Below are 22,182 nucleotides of genomic sequence, written 5' to 3'. Positions count from 1 at the left end.
TAGTACTTTTCAATCTGTAATTTTGTTGCGAAATATATTAAACTTGCCTAACTTTTTACTTTTTTAAAAGTTATTTTTTTTAGAGATTTCAATCCTTTTTAGTAAAATTTTTTGAGTATTTCATATTCGACGTCGTAGAAATAAAATATAAGCATATTTAGCACCTTTAGATCAAAGCTTTTTTGTAACATTTTTATCACTAACATGAGATCACTGATTGTTGATATACACCACCCTTGAATTATTTCTACGCCAAGACACCAAAACCCACGGCGCGAACTATCCAGACCTCGTTATCGGACACCCTGTACACCTAGACGCCGTCATCGTATGATTTATTTACCTAGACACCAAAAACCACGAAGCGCATGACCTAGACCTCGTCATCGGCCACCCTGTACACCTGGACACCACGTTCAAGTGATTTTTACACCTAGACACCAAAAACCACGGAGCAAACTACCTAGACCTCGTCATCGGCCACCCTGTACACCTAGACACCGCCCTCGAATTATTTCAACACCAAAAGCCACGGAGCGCACGACCTAGACCTCGTCATCGGCCACCCTGTACACCTGGACACCGCGTTCAAATGATTTTTACACCTAGACACCAAAAACCACGGAGCGAACTACCTAGAACTCGTCATCGGCCACCCTGTACACCTAGACACCGCCCTCGAATTATTTCAACACCAAAAGCCACGGAGCGAACTACCTAGACCTCGTCATCGGCCACCCTGTACACCTAGGTACCGCCCTCGAATTATTTCAACACCTAGACACCAAAAACCACGGTGCGAACTACCTAGACCTCGCCATCGGCCGCCCTGTACACCTAGATGCCGTCCTCGTATGATTTATTTATCTAAACACCAAAAATCACGGAGCGCACCACCTAGACGTCGTCATCAGCTACCCTATTTATCTAGACACCTTCCTTGAAAGATTTTTACACCAAAACACCGAATACTACGGAGCACACATTTATAATTCAAGCAGAGGAGCAGACAATGTAGGCTCAATAGCTTGTGCGGCCAACTTCACAGTCTAACCACTCGGTCAAACTGCACGCAGCTAACTTAACGGTCTTACCACTTTTTGGGCTGAAGAAAAATTAAGCAAGTGATTTCAGCATTTTTGTTCACCTGCATACTTGTTTATTATGTTAAAGCTGGTTTATTGCTGATATTTTGGTTTAAAATCATAGTTTGGCATACCAGCATAAACATTTATCAAAATTAGCTGGTTACATGAATGATAAATAATTTATTTCCTTAATTGAAAATTCGAAAGACCAATATAGAAGTAAATAGTGTCACGGGCGCCGCGGCGTCGTCTGCTTCTCAAACTCGCCTTCGTGGCGCTCCCGCGCCACTTGATAAGCAGGCTAGTCTAGCTTAGTCGGCGCCGGGACTGCGAGGTAGAAGGTGATCTTCTCTTCCCACTACTGGCCACCTTGACATTGATTTGTTTTGATTTGCGTATAGAATCTTAGATTTATCCTTTGATACTGACATTTGTTTTTGTTTTGGTGGCGGCATTCTTTCTCTCCACTCTTGGACAGCCTTCATTGGAGGGTTATATAAGGAGGCTCTGGACACCAGTCTAGCTCAGTCAGCTGCAGGTTCGCAAGCTGGAAGCAGCTCCCCTCTCCCCCCCCCCACTCCAGTCCAGTCATCGACGAGGTGTATATAAGGAGCCTCTGAACACAAGTTTAGATCAGTCGGCTGCGATGCTACGAGCTGGAGGGAGCTACTCTTTCCCCACTTCTCTCTTGCGTTTAAAGGATGGTATACAAGGAGGTCCAGAAAACCATTGTAGCTCATGCTCGTTTGCGAGCTGGAAGGAGCTCTTCTCCTTACTTTTCATCAGTCGCTGCAGCCTTTGAAGTTGTAAGTTGAAATAACCCGTCGTCTTAACTTTTTAATATTTCTCCTATATTATAAAAATTGTTCTTCATATAAGAAAGCGTGACACTGCGTTAATACGTCACTTTGTCGATCCGGCGTTAGAGTAGAAACAATGTAATTTTATCAGTTTGATTTTTTTTTTTGCATTGAATGGCAGTCAGGGCAAACAATAGCGCGACTACGCATTTCCCGCGAAAAGTAATTTAGCACATTGTTTATGTACTATTTAATAGTCAACCGTGGCAAACAAAAACAAAAAAAAAAAATATATCAGGAGACAGAGAGGTTCCAACGTAGCTTGATAAAATGCAATTTTCTCTGCAGATCTGACGAGTATTTGCCATTTTCCACGCGGCGCTTGTCCGACCATGCACTTCATCATGCAGTTTGGCGTTATTTGCCACGTGTCACCGGTTCCCTATATTTTCCGCCCAGTAAACTTTCCTGCGCGCGCTTTATGTATACTGTATACTGCAAAAGTGTGCTTTATCTTGCGGCGTCAGCTGACTGCGGAATGAGCGTAATAACTATATACTATATATTCATAATCGAATGTCGTACGCCCGGAAACTTCCTCGTCGGCAGCGCGCACTATCTTCTTTGGTCTGCACTTTTTTTTCTTTTAAGCTATAGTTTTTAAACTTTTTTGGCAGAAATGAATATTGGAGATTGACTCGTTCATCTAATATCACGCAATGCTAACGATGCATAATTACACACTGCAAAGGATAGTACAAACCTATGCCATGCCATTGTCGGTCGTGGTATACAGATTTGGAGTTGGTATTGCCTGACTGATACATTTCGAGTTCTAACGATGATCCAGGCAATAACCTGGGGCTTAACCGCGGTCTGTTCCGCGCGAGGTTCCGCATGAGTTGTGACCCAACGCCGGATCACCAATCATTGGTTATACGTCCGCTGTAATTAACTAATGTTCTTCCCTATGTAAATTAGTGTCGTTCTCTCGCAGCGTGGATTTGTATTATCGCGAGACCCGCGATTTCACAATGCTCGTGTGTAATTTAAAGAGGAACGCTATTTCAAGGTAACATTGTATCCTTTACTTTTATTGTTGAATTCTTGGATACATTGTGCGTCAATTAATGGGTAAATCGATTGCTATTTTTTTTATATTTTTGCTTCAAAAAAGCTAGAAATATTTATAGTACAGCGTTTTGGTATATATCGACGAAGATTGAATAAGAGCAGATGTGCGCATCATTAATGAAAACGCACAACTGCACGTGCACTAGAAGTACACGTAAGTTACCGATGTTCTTGGTAGAAAGTAAAATTACAGAAGGATAACGACAATTTATTCTCCGTATACGGTTAATGCGCCCGTATGATACTCTTTCGTTTGCGTATACACGCGGTGTATATAACACAGCGTGACGCTATCACCCAACGATATCTAAATGCAAAAGGCTCGATCTTTTATAAAATCTATAATTAACACGATTTTAAAGATATAAATTACTCGAGTTGATTAAAGGAGTGTTTTTAGATCATTAGTATAGTGCAAAGACGATTAAAAATTCTAGATAATATCCTGTAAATCTAAAATTATTAATCTAAAACAAAAAAATCCGCACAGGTCACGTAAATTATCGCGTATATCCTCGCGAAATCATGCAAACGAAAGCGGCGAACGTCTATAAACTCGGCTTCGGCCATTCCGCAGGTCTAATTACGGCGAAGTGCCGGCTCGTCGCATATAGGGTCGCTTCAAAATGATAAAACACCCTCCCTGCGCGTAGATATACCTTCTCGAGGCGAGGAAAAGGGGCAGAGGCAGATAAGCCTCTGCTACGCGCGGACGCCATCACGACAGATAAGCATCACCCTGCAGCGCGTTGCACGCGCATATGTAATGACTGCACAGAGGCTCGCTTCCAGCCCTATGTACTCCGCGTCGATGACGCGAATGACTCTTGTCTTTTGGCTTGACGTTAATTACCCTGTACGCTGAGATCGGCATGCGCGGGGTTTCTGGAATATTGGACACACCCTGCGATGCAATTTGCGCATAAGTGCAAGAGGCACGGATGAGGGTACGGAAGCTCGCTGTACATAATGACTTTTGCACTTGGGAGTCATCGTTGCTTTTCAATGACACCGCGAGCATTGTTGGTGGTTCTTGATGGTTTCTTTGAAGGCGTCATCGTCAGCACGATTCGTCAAAAGCATCAAACTTAACTCAGCGGGCAAAGTGTGAAATTCGATTTTAAACCGATTCTAAACATCGATTCCCAGGCTCAATCGCGCAGCAATAATGCCTTATAGCACGTTGGTGGTACAGCCAGTTTGCAGAGATACCTATATATGCAGAGAGCGAAGCTGCATATCGTGCGTGCAGCACTCGGCAATAAACGATGCGTGCGCGCATATCGCTGACCTGCTGCGTCGTGTTTAGCGGACAAAAAGAGGCGCGCAGTGCGTGCGGCACTCTCGGAAATTGCGCGAGCGCTCGTTTTAATTAGGATCGCGGATGAATTATCGAGATGAGGCGCCGACGACCGAGACTATCGTCGGAAGAATTATGCCACAACCTATTCTTTTTTGCGTTTGTAATAGTGGAAAGTTAAACATTATTTCGGTCGCTATTCAAAGTTACTTAAAAATCCTGAAATATCCACGACACTTCACAATCTCCAACTAATACAAACTTGCCACAGTCTAATGACCGCGCGTCAGAAACAGGAGGCACTTCAAGCCACATCGTTTACAAGAGATTGCACTCACGACGCGTTCGCCTTTCTCGACAATATCTGATAGACGAAGCGCGCGAGCGCGAAGACAAGTCGCGTGCGACTCCTTAATTAACAAGGGCGCGAAAATTATGGTCCAGGCGCGACGCTCGAGTCCCACGATGTACATATACATCGAGGGAGAAAGGAAGACGGCGAACTAAGGAAGCCAAAGCACAGTAGAGCGAGTCAACGGTCTGGCTGGCGACGAGCCGGCAGTTACGACGCGCAGCAGCCGCGAGAAATAAAATCTTCCCGGTGACTCTGAATCGCGATATTATTCAAAGTGTTTCTCGCGATTTCGGCATCGCAGCCGCCTCCTCTTCCTTCCGAAATCGCGAGGCTTCTACCTTATACGCATCCTGCAAGCTTTCTCTTCTTCTTCTTATTTCACCTACTTGAGTCGAACATTAATGTCAGGCAAATTTACGGCTCCGGCGGCGCGCCGCCTCTGAGGCGCAGTTCCGAGCCGATGCGTAAACAATGATATAATCAGTTTGAAAAGTTTCGAGGAAAACGGATTCTCCTTTTTTGCTTAGCTGAGGGAGAAGAAGGGAGATGAAGATGTCAGGGTGAAGAGAGCGGGGGAAGGAGATTCTACAAGCTGATGGCGAGTGTTTGGATTATACTGTAAGTTGCTGGTGCTTATTTGTATGTTGACAACATTTTCACAGTTTTGAAGATTTTGAAAAAAAGCCTATTACGTCACTTCCTTATATAATTTTTTTCACTTTTCTAAATCGAACTAAAAATTACACAAGTAACAGAAAAGAATCCATAAAACCACCAGTTACCAATATTTTTTTTCGGCAATCTTATACCTCACGCTGTTGCCGCCGCTTCACCTTCCATTCTCTGCTTAATCTCGGATCGGGAGGTGGAGAGCGCGCCTAGAGTCTCCTTCGTTCAGCTCCAGCGCAAGCAATTCCGAGACATTTCTTTTCATATTTATGCTCATTCGCTCCAATTATTACGAGCATCGTCGTCGCGCACTCGACTCCGCTGCATGTGCTCGTCAGAGGAATACGCCGCGCGATTGCAGTCGTCCGAAATGGAGCTCGTAAGTATCAGGAGAACGCGTGTAATTTCGTGGGGCGATGGAAAATGAGGCGACGCCTCTGCTTCTGCACCGAGGCCAAAATAAGAGAACCGAGAGAGATCCAATTGAATCCAGACGATTTATCCGAGATGGCGGGAGATAGTTTGAGTTCGGAATTTATAGGTGGAAGATTGAGTTTCAAAAGTCGAAATTTTTATTCAAACACGTAAGCACGGATTTTCCTAAAAACCAGGTGATGATTGTGAATGAAGAAAAAAAATGTCGTTATCCGCGAAAATAATCCATGTCGGACACGCTACAAAATGAAGCTTAATTAAATCCGATTAATTAAATTTCGACGACGTCAAAGTTCCTCCGCTCGCATTTTCCTCCTTTTTTAAAAAATAAACGCGAGCGGGTTGCACGGCATCGCGCGCCCTCGCGAAATGCGAATTCCCCCGAAAGTGAAATGAGTATAAAAAACGCCAAAGGGGAAAAGCAGTGGGGAGGAGCGGCTGCGGGAACATAACGGAGCGCCGCTCGTAAAGCGGAGAACCGAAACTTTTATGAGCTTTAATCAGACAGGCGTCCGGCGAATGCCGTGATGCGAGTTCATTTGCACTAATGAAATCAGTGTTATCTCCTGCGCGGCTGCGTGTTGCGCGCGTGTGTGCGTATAGAGACAACGCGTCGCGGCAACGGCAACAGCTTCTACATGATATAACGTTCTCGAGACTGGCGATAACAAGTTTTTAGATAGAACGTTATGCTGCTTTTGTTTATAAGAAAAAACAATTTTATAGAACCGGCTTTTATATATTTACGCCCATTTCGGGTTGTAGAACTCCCTTCAGATTTTAAGTGGAAGAAGACGTGTGTGGTAAGACTTAGAAGCTATATGCATTTTCAGCAACAGTAACATAAAGTTACGAAGCTTATTCAAAAATCACAAAGAAATGAAAATACGCGGAAAGTGCACGAGCAAAAAGGGGCAAAAAAGCTGAGAGTAAAAAAGAAAGGCATCAACGGGGAAACTTCAGATCGAAATAAAAATGGCAACGCCGGCGAAATCCCTCCTGTGCTTCAGCTGCAAAGAGACTGGATTTTCCCCGTCGTATACAGCGGGCAGAGAAAGAGTACATGCGCGGAACCCAAGCGTTCGTGCAAAGTACATATTTCCACACCGGGGAAAAGTAATTGGACGCGCGGACGACATACGCGCAGCTGTTATTCTTCCCCTCTTTGGCGTCTACTCTCTTTCTTACTCTCTCGTTTGCCGGCTCCTGGACTCGCTGGACCGAAAGATAAATCTTCGCGGTCGTTTTATGAGGAAGTGCCTCCCACCCACGCGCGTCCGCGATGTATATACCTTTTAAAGCGAAGGATGTGCCATTCTTCTTTCTTCCTCCACATCTCACTCTCCGCTGGCTCGTGAGATATAATTGAAGTGCTCGGCTCGCGCTGTGGCGCTATCGTCTCTACCTTGTGGATTTCGCTCTCGCTGTGAGATCGATGTGATGCCTTCGTGCAAGTGTACGTGCAATGTACGGGGGGAAACCTATCTGTTTTTCTCTTCTTTTTTGTTGTATTATCTTTTCTTTCAGTTGATATTTCAGTTCGGATATAATTAATTGACGTATCGAAGATAAAAAAATCAAACAAATACTTTATTTGTGTATGATGATTTTGCTTGCTTATTCAGAGATTCGGATGCACATGTGTGAAAGAAGGTACTGGTTGGTGACCGTGATTCTTCAGTTTCCATGAACGTCGGGTTCACTGTCTATCGGTATATTATGCAATATCGATGCTCTTGTATTGTCTATTCTTTGAGAATTATATCCTTCTTTGCAATGCTGATGACCACATTGGAGATTCTACTATACCATTGAATTCATAAAGTCTCATAGTCATAAAAAAAATGTTCTTCTTGTGCTCCAAAATAGATAACTCTATGATTTCATATTATCTTCGTCAATTCGATTATTTTTTTTTTAGCTTCGACTGATAGAAATATTTCAGGCTCACTGAACAAGCAATTAAAACATTTATCCAACGTTCGTAAATAAGATTAAACTATCTATAGTAAAATTTTAGTTCAATGTGTTTGTTAAAGGCGAAATAAGTAATCAGTTTTTAATTAATCACACGAGAAAGATACAAAATAAGCCAATAACTCGTCCATTGCCTAATCAATTTTTCATTAAAAAGGACGTGCGTTGCAATCAATGAAAGTCAAAATAGCCCCCTTTCGTCTGCATATAATTATACCGTTCACAATAGAACGAGATTCATTCATACGTCATAAGACACTAATGCAAGGCACGTGCGGATAACGCTTTCGAAGAGTAGGCTTCGAAGGTAAGGCTTTGCGAATATTTCAAGGTTACATTTTACTACTTTCCGTTCGTCATATACTATTCCCGGCGAGTAGAAGCTGCGTTTGCCATTAGAACCTAACAATCTTACTAAGAACAGCGTGAATAAAAAGGTCAATATTTGACGATATTTTCAAATATAACAACAAACTACTTACATGCCAGTAAAAAATCTACGCAATAGAAAAACTTTTTAAATATAATTAAAATAGATACATTATTTATACAATCAAACAAAGTATTTAAGCGATGCCACTTCTTGTAAGTAATTTTGTTCCCAGCATGCATCGTATATTGCATTTTGTTTTTGTTTTGCATAAATTAATTCGTACTCGAATAAGTTTTCGAGACTTGAGCTCATAGAGGAAAGAAATTTGCATGACATTCAAAATGCAAAAATGACTGCAGTATATTTAAAGGAGAACAATGATTATTGCAACACCGTTATGTCGATACCCCTTGTAATCTCAATACTCGACGAGCTGCCACACGGAGAGAAATGTATCACTAAATATTCCTACAATTTTCATCAAAAATTACTATATAGTAACGAGGAGACAAACTCGACTTATATTAAATTTTAGTATACGGTATAGTAAAATTTCAGATCACCAGATTTTATTATGCTACATAGCAATTTTTACTATACCGCATATCAAATTTTATGGATACTAAATCTTTTTAAAAATGTATTTTTGTCCATTTCATTTTGTCGTTTGTTAATGTTTCTTCTCTCATTTATGTTTGTAGCGTGTTGGAGGCGACAACTTTCATTATTTATTTGTCACATTCAATCTCGCAGTTTAAGAACGAAAGTCGCATCGCATAGAATTCCTTATATTAATAACCTAATTTACATATATCGCAAAGCTAATTATTACACATTTCACATGTCGCAACCCAACAACGCATCGCTAGACTAATCGCATTTATATTTATATATAATGTTCCGATATGGAAGTTCGTTATATACTAACCGAACAGTTTTTCGTCACTTGCGAGTGGAGTTTCCCAGACACGCCCTAGCGGCAGCAAGTGAATAGGCGAATTTCTGTCGTCAGGTTAAATTACGACGAATTTTTAAGCTTTGTCGATAACTTTTTACCAGCGAGTCAGAGCGGAGTGCAATTTTTACTATACTGGTATAGCAATTTTTGATGAATGTATAGTAAACATTCGCACAAACATACTATATTTTCTGCATAGGTTGAGTTTGTCTCCCGATTAGGAGAAAATATAGTAATTTTTAGTGATACATTTCTCTCCGTGCATTAATACTCGTATCGCATCATTATAATACTACAAATCACCTCGGTCAATGAATTCTTATACGCCAGCCAGGCGATACTTTTCGGCTTTCGCTGCAGCAGACGCGGTGCGGAAGATTAGCATTGAATTTCTTGCGCGCGGAAAACGTTTCAAATTAACCGGCAGCGACGTGCACCTGTGCTCCGCGGCCCAGGCTGTCGCGATGCAAAAGTGCTCTTAACTCTCGAGAGCTGCATGTATATAATAACTATACACACTCGCGGAGAAACAAGACGAATAATTAACTACGTTTCGCGGCGATTTATTAGGCGCTACTTCTCGCTCGCGCGACATCACGTATGACACAACCTGTATAATCGAGCGAACGGCAAATGATATATGGATTCTGGCTGAGGCTATATTAATAATCCGATGTAACCTTCTGCTGGTGCGGCACTGCTGTTGCCTCGAGATCGTTTGTTCTCATTTGCGAGAGAAAAGTTATACGCGAGGCGCTCGATCAGTCACCTGTTAGTGCAACATTCAAGTCTTTTTTCTAATTAAGTAGCCTACTGGCGTAGGGTTTTGCAACGAAAAATTTCCAAACAACTGATTTTATGCCCTTCATAAAAACATAAAACGACAATCATAAAAACAAGTTTAGTTTCACTTCCTGATTCCTGAACTTGTCTATAAACTTGTCTTTTTTCTCTCTCGAAAACTTTACAGCCTCAACTCACCGGCCATCTCCCGACTCTCACGTATTCATTTGCACACAAGGGAAGCTGCAAAGCAGTGGAAGAAGGATGCGAGGAAAAAAGGATCGCTCTCAGTGCTTCGGGCCACCCGTTAGGGAGTCGATGATTGGCTCGAGGGCTTTTCTACAGCTACATCAAACTTTACGAGCCGCCATTGCAGGGCGACTCTATAGCAGTACAGTAGTCCTTTTACTCTTCCACACTGATTCGTGCAATTGCGTAGATGCGAAACTGGTTCTTAAATCTGCGAAGTATCGTTTTATCGGTCAATCCTGATGCCACCGATTTTTATGAGTCCCTTGCAACATTGTCTTTTTCAATCACCAACATCACCATCGTATTGTTGTTTCTCATAACGAATATGGTATAGCTAAAAAATTAAGTTGAAACCCCGAGGAACGCCAATTCCGCTTCGACATTCGCCAAAATTTGCAATTCAAAAAATCTTCATCCCACAGTGCGCACGTTCCCTCGACTCCACTTCTTCATTTTCTCAGCGCAGCGTTCGTCTTTCTTCTTTTTCTGTCCGAGCCAGCCGCGCTTCCCACTTCCCAACGGGGCAGATCGTGGAAATATAAAGTGCGCACCAGACTCGCCTTACTTTTTACGATTTATAAACCACTCCGAGTGTTCTCACTGTATACACACATACACACGTACACCTGCAGAAGCGCGAGAAAAATCGTGACCCCATGAAAAACGTCTGCGCGCACACCCCTTCGGCAACAATACGGGGAAAAGCAGCGTCGCAAGAAATTGCATCGCGGCTTTCCCACAGGACTGGCCGAATAAAGGAGATATCCCCGTAGTAAATAATAATAATATAGTACGCTCGCGCGCGCGGGGGCTACTTTCTAGACTCCCTCCTTCTCGGCTTTCCTATTGAACCTGCTGTGGCGCTGCTGGTCTTGGCGAGTTTGCGGTCAACCCCATTGTGATTTGCAACGCGACGTAACCCCCTTTGCGCGCATCCTGCCTATTGTCGCATGCCTTGAACGAACGACTCGCAGCACTCGCTAAACGGTCACTCCCACTGCGAACACGACGTGCGTGTGTACAGCGTCTTTTTTTCCTTGTATGTATACAGAGAGCTGCTTTGCGTGTATTATGCGATTGCGGATGGTTGTTTCATCCTTGCTACTTTCAGGACTAATTGTTTTTGTTCCACGTTGTGCGTGCGCTGTACAGTGCGTGTATGTAGCAGCGTATTATCACTGATTTGAAACGCATGTCCACATTATATTTTCTATGAATTCTGTGCCCGAGTGCATGAGTATTGTGTGGTTTTGCAGTTAAGGGACAGTATCGAATTTGAGTATAATGTTTCTTATTTATGTTTTACTAAATTATGCGAACGTACTTGAGCCTTGCATTATTATCAGCTTCTGTGATTTCTTTCCACTGCTCTCTTTGTTTTGCTACGGTCTAGTCGTCACAGAAACATTTGACTTGCATTCCAACAGTTTGAATGTATATTGACGAGTGGTTGGTTACGTATAATAGGCAAATTCTTCGTTGAATTCTACTTTTCCTGTTTTGAGACGTCTTGGCGCACGCAATCGTTACGTCTTGGCTGACCCCAGACGCGTCGTTTGAATAAGGTGTTAATTTCATGTTTCACTTATGCGACTCAGAAGAATCTTTGCGCGAGCGTGAATATCTTTCAGCCTAGAACTGATTTTCTCGCCAGTCTGGACGTACATGTTTCAACCGTCAGTTATCGGTTGGAATACGAGTATATGAATGAATAAAATAATAATATAGCCATTGTTAAGAGAAAGTTAATGACCAAACCCCCAAAATGACAAGTTTACACCCCATCAGTCACGCGACAAGTGTCAAAACCGTCCCAAACAAATAATTTCAATGCAGGTACATCATAAGTCTCTCGTATTCTCCGTTGGAAAAAACAATACCGCCGTTATAGAGAAAGTGTACGACACACACAAACGCACGTGTGCGTATGCCGCGTGTGAAAATCGTGCCCCGCTCGTATACGTTATTATGATGTATACATACAGTAAGGGCATTGGTCGCAATATGTCGTGATCGCCCAAGCTCGAAGGACATATACCACGGTGGTGGGGAGGGCCCATTACAATGAGTGCAGCGACGCGTCGATGCTGGTTGCACACCCTACTGAGTGGCTAAATAAACGGTTGTCGCGGCGCTATGTATGTATTAGTTGTTGCTTTGTGGTGCACGACTCTTTTTTTCGGTCGAGACTTCCTGAGAAGTGGCGAACAGTCAAGTTCTTGGTGTGGTCATTGTGGGCATGGGGAAGTTGGATGAAAGAATTTAGAATAAACCGCTAAAGTCTTTGAAAAAAATTCGACGTTATGCTGTCTGTGTTCCTGTTTTTTTTAATCAGCTTACCAGTTATGAATTTTACGACGAACAAGAATAAAGCACCATATTTTTCAAATAATTTAACATTCGAAAATGGCCAAAAGCATTGCTTGCGTATTACTTAATCGTCCAACAGAACGCAGTATTTACAGAGCAGCAGTGGGAGAAAAGTACCGTACGAAAATATTGTCGAGACAGGCAACAGCAGCAGCGGGAGTTCAGCAGCGCGCGGCGATGGAGGAGAAAGCAAAACGAAAAAAAGGCGCGTGCAAAACGCACGGATGCACCTTGCGCATGTGCAAAACTTTCGACATATTGCACACACACACGCTGCTAACTAAGCGTGAAAGTACCAACGATTGTTGGGACGCGCCGCCGCACTGTACACCCACCAACGATGTAACACACAATTCCGATTGTTGGTTTCGCGACAAATTCGACGCTTCCTTGTCGAGAGCCAGCACACTCCATCCATGCGCCGCTACCTTGACCCACGCTGAGGAACTGGGTCGCCGTCCACCGCACTTCGCTATATGCTCTCTGTTCCCATGGAATGTGTGCGCGCACGTGCGCGTGTGTGTACGCTACTTTCAGGCCGCCTGACGTTGCTGCTACTGCTGGCGTTAAATTTCTTCACGCTTGACTTTGCCGACAACGAGGCATAATTGCAGGTCGCTCTGATAAAATGTTATTCGGTTCGATTATGCAGACGGAGGCGTGCGAGACGTGTGTTCCTCGGGTATTAGCTGCGACACTGACAAACGACGGTTGCTGCTGTACTTGCGCGCTAACGAGCTACCAGACTCTTTTGTACTACAACTGTTTTTAAACAGATACACACGTGCGCGCGCGCGCGGTCCGCCTTCATTGGAGTCGGAAGTTCCAATCGGCCGTTCAGGCCATGCTACTGATATGGCATACGAAGTATGTCGCGTGCGTGTGCGCGGCTGCTTTGCTTGTGTTGTCACATTCCATTAGTACTGCATTAAAGTTCGTCAACTGACGCGTTCGGATGTGGGATTATGAAACCTGCAGATAATCGAAGAGTAGGAACTAAGAGAGATTTCCGCTAATGGAAATGTGTGCGCCTAATATGTATTCGGAGGAAGCGCTCACTTAGCATTCTAATTCATTTGGGAATGCGAGTATACGAAAATAAGAAGAGAAAGTTTTCAGACTCTGTTGAGGAAGTATCATAACTTTCTTTCGCTGTTCCCAAACTCGTCTTCACTTTTTCAGTTTGATAAAAAATAAATCAAAGAAGCTTTATTTTACTTATGCTTTATTTAATTACTCGTCACGAAGTTCAGATCAATTAACCAATCAATCACCGATCGACACAGGCTTGATTGAATTAATATTTAATCAATCTAGCCTTCGCCACATGGAGCCCACTTCAGTGCGCATCTTATCGCTCGGGTTTCAAACGATCGGTTACAGAAGCCCACCAGATCAGCTCATCGCGTAAGTCGAGCCGCTGCATCTACATGTCTGCACATCAGTTACTCTGATGTCTCTGGGCGCAGCCTATCTACAGAGTGGCACTTGCAAATTCGATCGTCGCCCCCGTCACGTGCCTTCACATCCATCCATACACAGACATTCTCATACAGCTCCAGCTAAAGGCTGCTGAGTGCCCTGCTGCACGTCGACGTCGGAGATAGCACACGAGAGTCAGAGGATTTCGGCGAAATGCTCGATTGACCCGAAATCCGAGACCCGCTGCTGCAGCAGCGATGTTAGGTCGAGCAAAGTGGGAGACGGACCTATACAGGTATATATGAAGCCGGAGCTCTGCACTCTGGCGAGAGGTGTATATATGCGCGACGGGATGTCTCTCTGGGACTACGACTCTGATGCCTTTGGCTTTGATGTTACCTAAACCGTCATGCGATCGGACGATTATATCGGTGGCTAATAGCCGAAGACCTACCAAATGCGCATAACATGCATATGTATGCGTACGTTCGTATGAGTACTGAGACATGTAGGAGGACTCGGAGTAGAGACCTGCATAGCCAACATTCGCATTATCGAACCGTCCAAGATGGTTGTACCGGTGGAAGGGGAATTCTAAGCGAGCTTGATTTCTGGATGCCGCACAAGCTATCTGTATACATTTTTCTGCTTATGCATAGTTAATTAGATGTTGACATGATTAGCTATAACGAGTCCCGGCTGAAAGTAATCATATGAGCTCTCATATGAGAATATCGACCGAATTCTCATATGATCTCTCATATGAGCTCTCATATGATTTATGAGATTCAAAACCTAAATTATTTGTAAGTTAATCTTAATCTTTCAGAGAGGTGGATAATTATTTAATGTATTTTATTAATGATTATTAGGTATTAATGACATTCATTTTTTGTGTTAATTGATTTATTCATCAAAAAAGTAACACAGGTATCACAAAATAAATACTATAACTAATATTTTATTGGGTTTCAGATATCGCTTTTATTTTCTGTTATTACTTAACAATTAGGTAATCCAATTATTATTTTAACATGATTAACAATTAATAAGCTTATATATGTATACAATTCATATTTTTTAAAATCTAGTAATGGTGAGGATTCGGTACCGATATTATGTACGTTTTCCCTTTAGTATTAAAATATACACAATTCCTATCAATTTCAGTAGTTAATACTGCCGTTATTTCATATTTATACACCGAACTTACTACTACAAAGTAATTTATTTTGATATATTTTCCATCTTTTATGATTATATGATATTGTATTTAGTAAGCTTAACAAAATTTTAATCGACTGTTTTACTGTTTAGAATACAAAGCTAAAGGAGATACAAAAAAACTCATAATGGCATGCTGTGTATATTATATAGGCAAGAATGCTCCTCAAGCTAATGATCGCGCAAGGCGTTATCAAGTCACAGATGAATTGGTATGTAATTTATGCGCTAACAAAATTAAACTAAACAAAAAAAAGAAACATTTTGTCATAATTCTAATGAATTCATTTACAGATTTATCTAGGAGAAGGCATTAGTGTCACGAATTTTGGCTTTGTTTGTTCGAGCAAAAGCAACATGAATGAATTTTTGAGATGGCTTGCTATTGAAATTTGGGGAGAACGAGATCTTATGAACTCTGCCCTACAAGTTCAAAGAGTCTATACAGCTATTCCTGGACGATCGCCCACAAAACAAATCAATCATAGTCTTTTAAGACTATTTATAAGTACGTAACTTACTATTCGTAAATAATTAATTGTAATACCACATCTTAATTTATTGACATTGATTATTTTATTTATAGGTTTGTTTCATGACTTTATCGAAAGAAGAACAGACATTCCACAAAGCGAGAGAATAGAGGCCTTATTGAACATCACAGTCAAATTATCATTAATTATTAGAGATTTGAAAAAATTACATAAGAAAAAGGTTGCACAAAGGTTATCGATTTAAGTCAGATATCATTTATAATGAAAAAAATGTGATTTTCACGCCAAATATAGATGTGTTATAAAAAGTTATCAAAGAGCATAGCTCTTTTAAATTAGATAATAGATAATAATTAATATTTGATACTAGTAATATAATTAATATATTAATTTGTGTTCTATTATTAATTACTTACCTTTTTAAATAATTAGGTTTACTTTGCAAAAACTGTTACATTGCGAATTCCGAAGTTAATAAATTATGTTATAATACTTGTGTTACTTTTTTGATAAATGAATCCATCAACACAAAAAATGAAAAAATGAATTTCATTAATATCTAATAATCATTAACAAGAATATATTAAATAATTATCCACCTCTCTGACAGATTAAAATTAACTTACAAATAATTTAGGTTTTGAATCTCATAAATCATATGAGAGATCATATGAGAATTCGGTCGATATTCTCATATGAGAGCTCATATGAGAGCTCATATGATTACTTTCAGCCGGGGTATATATCTGTACAGCCTATCAAACGTTGAATTTCGCTCTAGGTCATGTTGGTATAGATTGCCATATCGCGAATTTCAATTACCGTAGAAAATTATATGCGTCATAACCATGTCTAGTATCTCCGACACGTTATATCATGCATACATTAATAACACTGAATTAAAATTGTCGTCGTGTAGTCATCGTCCCAGTCCGTCGTTCACGATTGAGGTCTGTGCAGAAATGAGCGCGACAGTTTCAAAGGAGTCTTCTTTTATACTTTATAATTAATCTCTTTAGTCACACTGTGGGTGATGCTGCGGCATCATATGTAGATATATAATGTCGACTTAAGCAGCGTTGGCACTTTGAATATAACGGGTATATACATTTTATTCACCCATAAGATTAAATTAGGCATTGGGAACTTGGAAAAGAGAAGCGGAGAAAATTCCACCGTAACGTCATTAAAATGTTTGTTTTCGTAATGGTTATACGCACTCATAATTGTACCCGTGAAAACCGGAAAACATTTTTCCATCACTTTATTTGGATATTTCGACTGCAAGCTACACTGAAAAAACACTCAGCCATTTTAACTGAAATCGCACCAGTAATCCGTCATTGTACGAAGACTCGCCAATATTACCCTAGAGTTCAGTAGTTTTAAAGAATCAGTTCGGTCGTTTTTGCTGGTGTCCCGCGTAAGCAAGCAATTTTACGGGTCGCGACTCGCCAAAACTACCAGTGGCACACCGTTGTTCTCACTGAACAGTCGTTACGGTGGCAGAACGGTTAAAACTACCGGACTTTACAGCAGAAATGACTGTGTTATTTTTTCAGTGTAAGTGACGTCAGTCGGTTATTCTCTGATTCAAAAAAAAAAGAAAATGATTGGGATTTTAAAAGATACCATTCTTACCAAAATTTATATTTACATTTCGTGCACGTTTTGAGAGATACAATACGAAGCGAGCATTGCGTTGTTTGATTACCCAATCAATGAAAATTATTTATTTATATAATAATTTATATAATGTATATATTTATATAATATTTATTTATATATACACTGTCGCATGTTTGACGTAATTTGATGAGCAATATCTTTTAACGTAAAGTGATTAACAGCGTAGCGGAACAAAAGTTGTACCTATTGGAGATACGAATTAAAGAAAAACCTTAATTTTAATTTGCACTAAAAAAATTGTTACCATAAAAGCAGAACTAAGAATAAACCAGCATATTACATACTTGCCTACTTTATAATCCCTCCTTTATAAGCTGCTTGAAAGGCCAGGCGGCATAATGGACCAAGTTGAACAACCTCTCAGATAAGCCATATTTATCTCTATAAATGCAAATAATTCATTTACAAAGCTTCGCCTAATTATCTGAGATTAAATTATAACAGCATATAACTGTTGCAAAAATGGAGGCAAAATTAACCATGCACAAGAGCATTATGCATACTTCGGCATTTTTATTTAGAGATTAGTCTAAAAAAATCAACCCACGCACACTGTACATGGAAAACAGTGAAGAATCAGTGACGTTCAAAATGAGTAAGCAACATGTCGGTCCGTGAGCATATCTATACACGCCGGTGAATTTATTATATCCCTACCCGAGCGTTCGTATACTCTCGGTCTGCTCGCTATAGCTCTTCTCCATAGCAGCACATCATTGAAAAACGTAGCCGGCCAACGGAAATACAATCTGTAATCTATAAATACAAGTGTTTAACGGTCGACGAAACTCGTGCGCCAAACAGTGTGCTCGCCGCGAGCGACCGGTGTGTGCTCTCCCGCGCGAGTATTATAGCTGGCTCTGCTTGCCTCTTTCTTTCTCCATCTCTGTCTCTCCCGCGCGCTCTCACTCTTTCTCTTGTAAAGTGTGTTCGCCGAGCCCGTGTGTGCCGCATCAGCCGCGTAGCCGAGACTCTCGGCAAGTTGTGCGCCAGTCTTCGAGGTGGACGGACCGGTCGAAAAAATGAGTCTGTCGGAACTCTATCGCCACTACATGGTGGATCGAGCAGGTAATTCTCTTTCGAGTTTTTTGCTCACGCCGCTCACGCGCGCTCTTTCTCTGCTACTCTCTCTGTCTGTGTGTGCTGATACCTGAGAACGATCGAGAGTATCGAATGGCATAAATAACGGTTCTCTGGCTCTATGTGCGTGCTTTACTAAAATGTGATGAGTTTGGATTTGTGTCAACTGAGCGTTGATTAAACTTACCGCGGGATGTAAATTCTTATGAGGCTCTCGACGCTTCAATAATGTACGTGGACGTTATATATCTACTGGCTGTACACGCCCGACATTTTACTTTGAAAATGCCGGCCAACGATACAGTGATATTAAAGTGTGAAGTTGGTTAAACAGTGAGACGGATACTTAGATTTTGTCAGATTTGTAACCTGAATTTTCAAGTCACGTGCTCGAGAGTGTGAACGTCCGTGTGTGATTGTGTCGAATGAATTTCTAAAAGGAGAATCTTGTATTTAAATTTTATATTTTCTGTTCTTTCATGCAACAGATCCACGAACGAACAGCTGGTTTATGGTGGAGAATCCGTTATACATTTGTTCGATAGTCTTTGGTTACGCTTACTTCGTTCTAAAATGCGGACCAAAGTTCATGGAGAAGAGGGAACCATACTCTTTAAAGAATTTCATCTTTTACTACAATATATTTCAAATCGTGTCAAATTCCATCATAGTCTATGTCATGTATACCGCCGGATGGACGACTGAATTTACTCTGGGATGCGAACCTCTGAGAACCAGTACTCGGCCTATTGATATGCGAGTGAGTAAATTGTTTACATAAAAATTACGCGAGTCATCCGTTATTTTCCAAAATTGCGCTACTTCTACCTGTATATACTCCTGAGACGTGACCCACTTTAACGTTGCTTTGCAGACAAAAATTAATCGTAAAAAAGTATTAGAATATATTCAGTAAATTACATTATTTCAATTAAATAAAATTTTTGTTATATCAGTAAAAGTCCAAAGTCAAATTACTGTTAATATTTAAATTCATACGGCAAACTTTGTATGCACATTAAATGAACCGCTATTAACCTAATACTGATATAATAAAGTACATAGCACAAAAATTATGAGTGAATATAGTGTAGCGTAACAAAAGTGACAAAATAGATATTCAAGGCATATGAATAAATTTATAAAATCGTAACTTAAATTTTTTTAGTTGCTGAACGTTGTGCACTGGACTTACATGTTGAAGACCATTGATTTGATAGAGACTATGGTATTTGTTCTGAGGAAAAAGAATAATCAAATATCTTTCCTTCATGTCTACCATCATATTAGTACAGTGCTGGTGACATACATTTGTACAAAATATTATCCCGGAGGAATGTTATCAATGCAAATGATTATCAACGGTTCTGTGCACGTAATTATGTACACTTACTATCTTCTTGCGAGCTTGGGACAATCAACGCAAGGCTTTTTAAATCCTATCAAGCCTTACATTACAAGGATACAAATAGTGAGTATTTCATAATGATAAAAATCTGCGCCATGTTTATTCAATATTTTTATGCGTTTTTCATGTCAAACTCATAATCTTTTTAGATTCAGTTTTTGTTCCTTTTATGGCACCAATCTCAGGCTTTTCTTCCGTCCTGCCCGATACCAAAGTGGATTCCTTTTATGGTCATAGGAAACCTACTTTTGAACTTGTTATTATTTTTGAACTTCTACAAAAAGAGCTATTCAAAGCGCTCCAAACTAAAGTAAATTTTTGAAAATCATCAACGTTTGTAAATATGTATAGTAGAGAATTTTCATCGACTCACGTACATCGTCATTGTATGCCCATAAATATCGTTGCATTTGTTATAATTAGCAATTAACAATCGTAAATTAAGTTTGTAAACTACAATGCAATATATATTTAATGCATCGCGATGCATTCCCTTATTAATGCTCCATTAGAAAGTTTAGAATGTGTATTAGGCACCATAAAAAGTGCGTAAATTCATTAAATACATATTGCTAAATATTGCATTAAATTATTTTGTATGAATAAAAAACAAAAGTCACTTAAAAAATTTGATATTATACTGTATAATAAATAGTTTATAATATTATATGCAAATCGTTAAAAAAAGTGTTTCCAAAACATAAAATAAGCATAAAATTTGTTCTGCATCATTAAAATTGTAGATATGTCTATACAATTCCACAAAAGTTTTGCTCAACCTTTTATCTACTTGACAAGTTAATTTATTGGCTTCTTTGTTGCTGTAATGTAAGCGAGTATAAATTTTACGTAAATTTGCATTGTACACACACACATACACACACACACACACACACACATATATATATATATATATATATATATATATATATATATATATATATATATATATATATAGACACACATACACACACAGCCCAGGTTAGGTCACATATTATACATAAATGCTTATTGCTGCTGATGAGCAACAAAATATCAATAAAATTGTGATTTTAAATACAAGAAGCAAATTGAACTGAATGCACTGTGATTTTTAGTAGAACATTACACAAACGGCCAAGTGTACGAGTCTTCTATTAGCAATTCATCTTCGGGTCAACTCTTGAATATCGGTAATAGGTAGGGAAAAAATGACCGTGAATAAATTCCGGCATACACCGTAAAAACACTGCGTGCATATACTGAAAGATGATGTAAGAAAAAGATGAGGAAAAAGAAGTACAAATAACCAGCGTAGATACCGTCAACGCTGCATAATTATCAGATACATAGTATCGCGTACCGGGCGCGCATCATCAGGTTCTGCCAGCGGCGCTGTGTGCATGCACACGAGCGCCGCGTCGCGGCCGACTTGTGACGTAATTCTGATTTAGCGTCTCCAGGCGCCAGACTAAACCGCCGAAGTATATGCGCTCCCGAGATATTCACGTCGGAGAGACAAGGAGGAGTCGCGACGATCTGTGATTTGTGGTCGTCAATACACCGGGACTGCGCCGTGACGTATCTCACCGATCATAATTACATCCTGTTATACGGCGGACGTCGCACCGCGCGGGATCCCTTCGCCTTCCAAAGCCAGCCTCTATATACATATATATCTCCTTCTCCCTTGAGCTAGCCCTTAGCTGACTACCGTCCATTGTGTGTTGGTTCTCTACTAGGTTTATGTCAGGGTGCATAAGATGATTTCAGTAATATTCGCGGAAGAAATTACTTAATTGAGCTAAAGAGGATGGAAGCTTGCGTGCGAGTTTAATTTAAAAGTCGTTATTTCGAGAAACGTAAAACGGGTCATAAAATTGGGTAAAATGATAAGTAGATTTCGCCAAGTGTAGACGTATACACCTAACTGTGACGATTAAATTACAACGATTTAAACATTCATTCAGGCATTGCAGATTTTGTTTAATTGTAAACTGGTTTTATAACATTCGTTTTTTTAAAAAATCATATTTGTACAGAATTTGCAACTACACAATCTAAACGATAGAACTTTAAACTTACGCATTAAATGATATCTATCATTTTTTACTAAGGTTGGATTTATTCACATATATGAGCTCGTGTCTGCAACTCTGTATATCTATTATCGATTTCCGGATTACTTCTCCCTGTGCTGCAACGATCGAGGCTGCAACTTTTGATTCGCAATATACCCATCAACCACGGGAGACTTTCGCTATGCAGCAGGAGAGTGTAATAACTACACAACTCAATCACCCTCCTCGTTGGGAAAAGGGACTCGCGACTGCAATTCCTCTTTGCCTTGTATCCATCGTTCGATATACATACTATATTTGTGCGAAAAGTG

The 22,182-nt window shown here is 40.4% G+C and overlaps 1 protein-coding gene and 1 long non-coding RNA gene across 3 annotated transcripts in view; one reads left to right on the top strand and one right to left on the bottom strand.

Annotated features, from left to right (window-relative positions):
- The first annotated feature begins 1,618 nt into the window (after window positions 1–1,618).
- LOC100123468 (elongation of very long chain fatty acids protein 1) lies at window positions 1,619–20,548 on the top strand. 2 transcript variants are annotated; one of them, XM_016989509.2, is made up of 4 exons: window positions 1,619–1,894; window positions 18,892–19,163; window positions 19,572–19,874; window positions 19,961–20,548. In XM_016989509.2, the coding sequence occupies exons 2-4, from the start codon at window positions 18,915–18,917 to the stop codon at window positions 20,123–20,125; spliced, it is 717 nt and encodes a 238-aa protein (XP_016844998.1). In that variant the 5' UTR covers window positions 1,619–1,894; window positions 18,892–18,914; the 3' UTR covers window positions 20,126–20,548. The 2 variants fall into 2 exon arrangements, with proteins under 2 accessions (XP_016844998.1, XP_001607111.2); XM_001607061.6 differs by lacking the exon at window positions 1,619–1,894 and adding an exon at window positions 17,978–18,391.
- LOC116417627 overlaps window positions 17,332–22,182 on the bottom strand; it is a 166,179-nt gene continuing 161,328 nt past the window's right edge. The window contains exons 2-3 of the long non-coding RNA XR_004227885.2: window positions 17,608–17,704; window positions 17,332–17,506 (exon numbers count right to left, since the gene is read on the bottom strand). This is a non-coding gene — a long non-coding RNA (uncharacterized LOC116417627). The remainder of the gene's footprint in view (window positions 17,507–17,607; window positions 17,705–22,182) is intronic.

Source organism: Nasonia vitripennis, chromosome 5, assembly GCF_009193385.2.
Source record: "Nasonia vitripennis strain AsymCx chromosome 5, Nvit_psr_1.1, whole genome shotgun sequence".
Taxonomy (NCBI): domain Eukaryota; kingdom Metazoa; phylum Arthropoda; class Insecta; order Hymenoptera; family Pteromalidae; genus Nasonia; species Nasonia vitripennis.
This window is presented reverse-complemented; position numbering and strand designations above follow the sequence as displayed.